Below are 8,203 nucleotides of genomic sequence, written 5' to 3' on the forward strand. Positions count from 1 at the left end.
ATTGTGGAAATCACTTCACTATAGAGAGAGAGGCAGTCATCATGCTGTACATTATAAATTTACATAATATTATTTGCCAATTTATGTCAATAAAACTGAGGAAAGAAGTCCCCAAGATCACACACGTACACACACAGGAATGATAAAAATAACAACAATAATGACACAGTGGTCCTCTCATGAGGAACTGATGAGAAATTATGAAAAACAAATGACAAGTATTTAGAATTTCAAAATCTTGAGGGCCCCAAGCTTTGTGAGTACAAGCCAAGACTGGAAACAAACACCTGAAGCGTTTTTCAGTCATTAATACTTTATTATATTAATACTTGATATATTACTTTTTCTCCTAAACTTTTATATAATATCATAAATAGATGGACAGTTTCCTTACAAATAGGAGCGTGAAGCCAGCCTCTCTATGTAGCAAATCTTAATAAACATGTGTGTTAGATCCTTACCCCATCCCTCCCATGCCACCGCTCCCCGCACAGCCCCTCCCACACACTCATATTGTGGTTACGTTTTCTGCATTTTCATCCCCACAGAACAGAATTTACCAACAGAATTCCCCGGGGAACCGCACCGAGTCACAGTGAGGGCAGGGCTAAGATGCACAAACAAGCCCGCCACGCTTGCCTTCCTTCTCCTGCATCCGTTTGCAAGGGGTTGGGCCCGCGGAACAGCTCAAGACCAGATTTTGATTCGGAAGCGCCCCCAAAAGTTGACACTATATGAAAGACAGAGCTTTGAGAACTCCGCGCAGGTCTTATCCAGAGGCTGATGAAGTGGAGAGGATTGGGACCACAGAGGACTTGCTGCAGAGCGCTGGGTAAGGACTAGCATTTCAGGGCTGCTTCAGCCGGCGGCCGTTCAGGCGCTCATAGAGCGCACGATGGGGGTGACGCAGGTGCAGCCCACCGTCACCAGCACTTTCTCCAGCCGGAAGGAGCGAGAGCAGCCCCGGGGCTCCCTCCGCAGGACCAGGAACTCCTGCTGGATGGGAACTGAATTCAGGGAGCTGTCTTCCTGCCCCTCGGCGTTGACGCAGCCCGAGTACCGGCACTGGGCCTCCGCAATCTCCGAGGGGAACCGGTGGGGGTCCTGGGTGATGCTGCGGGGAGGGGAGCGGACAAAAGCAGATGGTGAGACGAGGGAGAAGGAAATGGGCGAATATGAGCGCCCCGCGGTGCTGGGCGCTCACCTGCAGGGAGGCATTTCCGAAGAAGCAGTCCAGGACTGCAGTCAGATGGCCTGGATCCATCCACCACCCGCTGGCAGGTGATTAACTGCCTAAGCCTGTCTCCTCCACTCTAAAATGGGAATTCTCACAGGTCTGTTTCTTCGGACTTTTGAGGATACTCAATGATACAAATGCACGTGAAACGCTCTGTCCTGGCATCCAATAAATGTCAGACCTTTATTTTTCATTACACTGTTGTCATTATGATAATTATCACTCATCCTTTGCCTAGATATATGGATCACTCGTAAATATAAATATCTAATATGAAATCTACAAAGCCTGCTGCTTGGAAAGAAAACCGAAGCCCCAGACATCTGTGAATCCAGCACATTCTCTCAGTTTCTCCCTTCATAGTCCCCTCTCTGCTAGGCTCAAAGGCAGTAAAGTCATGCCAGCCAATTTGCCACTACACCCACTCCCTTCCTGTAGGAAGCCATGCAGGCAGCCCCTAAAGCACTTCTAATTGCCCCTGGAATCTGTTTTCATACATCTATTTGGAACTTATAGATGGGTGCTTGGTATTCTCAGGTCTGACACCTCAGACAGTATCATGGGAGGGTATCCTGAACACCCCATCCCCGTCTTGCTTTCCCTTTCCCAAACTGTCCTTTCTTGCCCATTCTACCCTCATCCCATTCCTTGAAGACTGATGTCTAATCTGAGTGAATCACTCCATACTGACATTTCTGGTTTCCACTTCTCCCCATGCAGGGATCATTATGTGGGCTGCATTAAAGAGCCCTCTCTTCCAGAAAGTTTGTCAATTCCAGCATAGGGCTTTATGAGGCAGGAAAAGGCAGAGTGCCAATGAGAAGTTGGAAAGAAAATAGCAGGACCTCTGACCACATAGGAGGACCTAGCCCCACAACAGCAGGAAAAAATGTCAGCTCCTGAGCAAAGTGGGATTTCTGTTTTTAAAAGTAAATATTAGGGCTTTTACCTTTTTTCTATATTTTCTAAATTTTCTACATAAGAATAAATTAACATATTTTTCAAAAGAATGTGAATATCAGTCTCATTTACACTTACTTGTAGTCCCAGGGGGAGATGGAGCGGTTCTGGAAATTTGAGATGGAAATACCCCGGTTTTGCCTGAGGATGCGGATGTCAACCCTCACACTGTTATCCTCCAGAGGAGGGCACAGGGCGGCATCCCCTGCTTTGGGGTTTTTCCAAGCTGCGACCTCCCTCAGGAAGGTGAGCCCCAACATCACCAGGAGCAGGGACTTGACCTGGAAAATAAAGAAGGTTGAGTTGGTTAGGGACTCAGGTGTCATTTGCTGGCAAGAGGCACCCTATGCTTTATCTGAACGCAGGATCCCCAGTGTTTTATGGGCCCACAGCTTCTTTCTGAACCTCAGGTCCTCACCTGAAAATGGGAACATGTGTGCATGAAGATACCACCGTGCCAAACTGAGTAGTAAACTCATTATCCTGGTGATTGAGCCTCCCACAGTCTGAGAGCTCTTCAACAGTTGAACAGAAAGGTATTGGGATCTGGGACTGGGTTTAAATCTCGACCTGGCCTCATTACTGAACCTCTGGTTTCTCTTCTTTCCAACTGGATTATAATAATTGCTTTATGATAATGTTCACAAGATTAAATGTAATATTCTATATAAACCACCTATAAATTTATCTAATTAAGGGTTAATAAATGATAGTTCTTGCTTTTTTTTTAAGAATTTATTTATTTATTTGACACACAGCGAGAGAAATCACAAGTAGGCAGAGAGGCAGGCAGAAAGAGAGGAGGAAGCAGAGTCTCTGCTGAGCAAAGAACCCAATGTGGAACTCAATCCCAGAACCCTGGGATCATGACCTGAGCTGAAGGCAGAGGCTTAACCCACTGAGCCACCCAGATGCCTGATAGTTCTTGTTGTTTTTTTTTTTAAAGATTTTATTTATTTATTTGACAGAGAAAGATTACAAGTTGGCAGAGAGAGAGAGGAGGAAGCAGGCTCCCTGCCGAGCAGAGAGCCCGATGTGGGACTCGATCCCAGGACCCTGAGATCATGACCTGAGCCAAAGGCAGCGGCTTAACCCATTGAGCCACCCAGGCACCCCGATAGTTCTTGTTTTTATTTCCAAACTAATATTTCATGAATTCTCCACAAAATCCTTCCTCCCAGCCATCCCTCCACCTAGAATACACAGTCCCACCTCTACCTATCCAAATCCTACCCTTCCATCAAGGCCTCACCCTAAGGTTGTCTTCTCCAGGAACTGTCTCTCTAAAGTCATTCATTTAGAAATATGTTCATTTTCCTTAAATCATAAAGTACTTGCCATTTAGCATTGAATGCCACAGCATTCAAGTACCATGTCTTTATTGTCTGGAAATGTACTACTTTTGTCCAGGTCAGACAGGCACCCATTGGATTATAAGTTCCTGCAGGAGAACATACCACAGAACCTGTATTCCACAAATACTTTCTGGATGAATGGAAGAGCAGGTGAGTGAATGAATGAACAAAGCAATACAGTTAAATTCAAAACATTAAGAAAAACACTGCACAAAACCAACTACAGCAAAGTTCCGATTATCTACACTCCCTGAAAGAAGCAGGGCCATTAATGATACACAACAACGGAGAATATGGAAACTACTTGTCTTTAGCTCTAAAACATATATTCTTTATACTTACATTGAAATATCGGTCTTTTGGTGTTACGGGAATGCACAAGGAAAGAAAATGCTCTGTGAAGAACTAGCTAAAAGAAGAGCAACAAATCTCTCCATCTCCCCTTTGTTGCAACCACGTTCTGCTCACCCCACCATCACCACCCACACTTACTGAGGATGGACAAAGACCATCACCATCTCTCAAAATAATGCAGAATAAATAAGAGCTGAAGTTGAGTTGCTTTCATTCTCTGGGTTCAGTGTTATTCAGGCTCACACCTTCCACGGATTAAGGTGGGAGGGGTGATTAGACATCTCTGTTTAAAGGACCTCCTTTTTATATTTTGCAGATGTTAGAGGTAAAAAATGACAAGAGTATGCAGAAAGGTCACAGTGTCAATTTCCTGTACGAAGGTAGCTGATACTAAAAAGAAGTTGAAAGCAAGATCAACTCTGATAAGCCTGAAGTAAGTTGATTTGCCTTCAGATAATGGGCACTTATCTATTTTCATCTGCTACAATTATTCATTCACTCAACTCTTTCTTGACTCTGTATGTGGTAACTCAGGACACATGCTCTCAAGTCAGATGTCCATGGGGTACCTGGGTGGCTCAGTGGGTTAGGCCTCTGCCTTTGGCTCAGGTCATGATCTCAGGGACCTGGGATCAAGCCCCGCATGGGGCTCTGTGCTCAGCAAGGAACCTGCTTCCCTCCCTCTCTGCCTGCCTCTCTGCCTACTTGTGGTCTCTCTCTGTCAAATAAATAAATAAAATCTTTTAAAAATTTTAAAAAATAAAAAAATAAATAAAGTCAGATGTCCTGAGTCCGTAACTCAGTCAGGACTCTGACTAGCTGAGATTCAATTTTCTCCACCAGAAAATGTAAAGATTAAATGATATCATCCACATAAGGGAGGAAAAGCACTGCCAGCACGTGTAAGGATTCAGCACAGAGGGCTAGTAGGTCGACCTTGTCTGATGATGTACAATGGACAGGAAAGATGTGGAATTTGCCCTCATGCATCTTCTGTTAGGACAAAGCGCTAAGAAATAAATTCAAAAAGTTTAAAGATACCTACTTAGACCAGAGGGTTCTTGGCTTCCCAAGCCTTCCAATCACTTCCTTTGATTTCTTAGGGAAATTCCTTCTGTGTGTTTCCTCTTTCCTCTTCGGTATCAAATGCACTGAGTCACTTCTAGCTTTCATTATCAAAGCTTTAAAGTCACTGTATCTTTGGGTGATATGATTCAGCAATCATTTCCATATGTCTAACAAATCACTATATTTTCTTGTGTTCTTAGAGTGTGTTAGAACACACCTTCACATCATTGAATACTGGATTCTCACCAGGTAGGTAGAGCTAGCATTAATTATCCCAATGAGACCAGTGAGAGTCATGCCTGGTAAGCAACAAACAGCTTGGTTGGGTTCACCAGCCTGTTGGTACCAGTTGGGGGACTCAAACCTAGGTGTCAGTACAGTTGCTATTGAAGTCCATTATTATTATCAAGATAGAGCCACTCATGGTGTTTCATCCTAGCTTTATCCCTCAGGAGGAGCCACGCATTGTGAGTAACGTGGCAGCTGTGTCAGAATTGCATAAATGTTGGAGGTCACAGAGCTCTTTATCAGGAAGTCAGATGATGCCTGCAAATCACTCGAGTTTTCTCCACAAAGCTTTTGATCCGAAACTGTAGATTTTAGTGGTTATGCACCAGAGGCTTTGATATGGCTCTTGCTGATTCTTAAGAATGACATACACAGCACTTCTTCTCTGAAAGGTTCAGAGCATCTTATAGATATGAATTCCTATAGGTCACCTATGAGGCAGATAAGTAGGTATCACTCCTAATCTGTACAACAGGAAACAGAGGCAAGAGAACACACCAGTGAAGGTGGGCACTATCAGGACATTGACAGCCCGACTCTACTGCAAGCTCACCTGAGACCACCTGAGTATTTGTCTCCTGAACTTCTCTGTCCTGTGTGCTGACCCCTGGGTAGGAATGTGCTGCAGAGCCTGGCCAGTTTCTAGGCCTGTAGGAATTTGCCTCAACTACTTATTGAATATGGGCAACCGGTGTGCACCTCTCACCGTCTAATCCTATTCTAATGCCCTTGCACTGTCATGATTCTTGCAGATGGCCCAACAGAGTACCTCAAACAAACCAGAAACAGAAATGGCTTTGGTTAAGCCATTAAAAAAGCTATCCTACAGATTCTTTTAGACACAATGGCTTCAGATTCAGGAATCTTGTCTCTGAACCATTCAAAGAGAAGCATACTGTACTGGATGTTGGTAAACCTAGATTCACATCCCAGTTCTTATGGACAGTACCCAGTGATGTTAAACTACTTGGCCTAATTGAGCTGTTTTTCATCTGTATGATGGAGAAGGTAGTCCCAATCTACTTCCCTGGGTTGGCAAGAGTTTCAGAGGAAAAAATAATAATATTATTAATGGTAATATTTAATACATTGCATGCTTTCTCTATCCTTGTTGGTTAATATATTAAAATGAACAATTTAACTAAAAACTAAGCCAGTTCAGAGTACATATCAGATTTAGTCATTTTCAATGATATCAATTAATCTCCCAAGAAAACCTCTAAGGGAAATGCCATTATTATTCCCCTATATAGTTAAGGGAATAATTGTGCACAGAGCAGCTAAGTAATTTATCCCAAATCCCACCTTACTAAGTAGAGGAGCCAGGTCTGTCTGACCAAAGCCTGTGTTCCCTAACTATTGCACTTTGCTGCATTTCTGATATTCTCTACAACAATTCATAAATATAACATAGTATATTTATGTTATATTTAAATATAACATAAATATGTTATCATCACCATATGCCATGACCTTTTATGAAATCCAAGCTCTTTTAAGTTATAGGACTTATAAATGGAGGGGAAAAAAGAGGACTATTTAAGCCCAAAATATGGCATATAATTTCTCAAGCCCTGTTTGCAAGGTTCCTCTACGTTATATTCTTCCCAGTCTTTACCTGACTAATGCCGGGCGAGATTCTAAACCCAGGAGAAGTAGATTTCCATCATACTAACATCTCTATCTCCTCCTCCATGAGGAATGAAACAATGCAAAATTCATCAGCTCTCTGAGACATAGCAACTTTCCCTCCTCTGGGAGCTCTCCAAAGTTCAGTACTGAGGGGTTTCACTCCCTTCATCCTGGGCATTCTGTCTACTTGTAGTCTTAAGGGAATCATTAAAGCTTTTGGAACTGCACTTTCCTCGGCAAAAATACATATGTACTATCCTAAAAGGCTGGAAGTCCCCGTGATGAGCTAAGAGTTTCAGACCAATCTAAGTCTATCATGGTGGCCGCAGGGGAGATCATGTCCAACTGTCTCTGCCACACCGGACGTGAGTGAGCTACCAACTACCCATGCAAAAGCCACCCTATGAAGACCTATGTTTTGCACCTCATTAAAACTTCTAGGTATTTGTTCTTTTTCTCCACCAGACAGGGGTCAAAATTAAAGTCAGTTCTGCCCTTAAGAAATGTCCCCAATAAAGACACCAATCAGGCCTAATTCCCGAGGAATCTGCTCTCCTGAAACCCTAGGGATGACAGCTGCAAAAGAAAGAATTATTTTTACTCACCATGGCCATGTTGCGCAGGAAGGTCATCATCATTTTGCTCTGGTTGCCTACTTTGTGTAGTAAATTCTTCCTGTGTGTGTGTCACCCTGTATATGCCTGTGCTGTGTCAATGAGAGTACCTGTTGGTTTTATACCAATCACTGTCCTTATTTCGATTGACCTCCTTACTGTCTTAGTTGTGGTTACCCCAGAGTTACTGACGAATGTAGTTTTTTTTTTTCTATTCCACTTCCTGAAGGGGAATCAGAGAGGGACCCTAAAAGGGGATGATGGAAAAAGGACCAAATCTTCCTTTTCTTCCACCCCCCCTTGTCCTCAAATTACAGCAAAATTCTTAACTTACTACAGAGATGAACCAAATTACAAATTGCTGCCATGATCTCTTATATTCTTCCCCAAATGGCTAACGACTCTTGTCACGCACCATATGTTCTACTTTCCAGTCATGCGACATGAACCACAATTTAAGAGGGAGATAGGTCATCCTTAGAGGGTCCTTGGTATTAAATGAGAGGACTATCTTTAGCTCTATTTTATAAATGGGAAAACAAAACCAAAGAAATTAATGACATCAGTAAGAGATTCAGAATTATATCCTCAGGTAGCTTCATAGATTCCCTGAACAAATTCTATTTTAATCCCATGCTTAAAATCCTACTTATGCTTAATAAGTAATCATTTTCATAAAACATATAATTGACCAT

The 8,203-nt window shown here is 42.9% G+C and overlaps 1 protein-coding gene across 1 annotated transcript; it reads right to left on the reverse strand.

Annotated features, from left to right (window-relative positions):
• Positions 1-873: 873 nt before the first annotated feature.
• On the reverse strand, positions 874-7,526 carry IL17F (interleukin 17F). Its single transcript, XM_044237701.1, has 3 exons — positions 7,500-7,526; positions 2,276-2,478; positions 874-1,114 (listed from the first exon to the last, which is right to left on the reverse strand). The coding sequence occupies exons 1-3, from the start codon at positions 7,524-7,526 to the stop codon at positions 874-876; spliced, it is 471 nt and encodes a 156-aa protein (XP_044093636.1).
• Positions 7,527-8,203: the final 677 nt, after the last annotated feature.

The sequence above is a fragment of the Neovison vison genome, chromosome 1 (genome assembly GCF_020171115.1).
Source record: "Neovison vison isolate M4711 chromosome 1, ASM_NN_V1, whole genome shotgun sequence".
NCBI lineage: Eukaryota > Metazoa > Chordata > Mammalia > Carnivora > Mustelidae > Neogale > Neogale vison.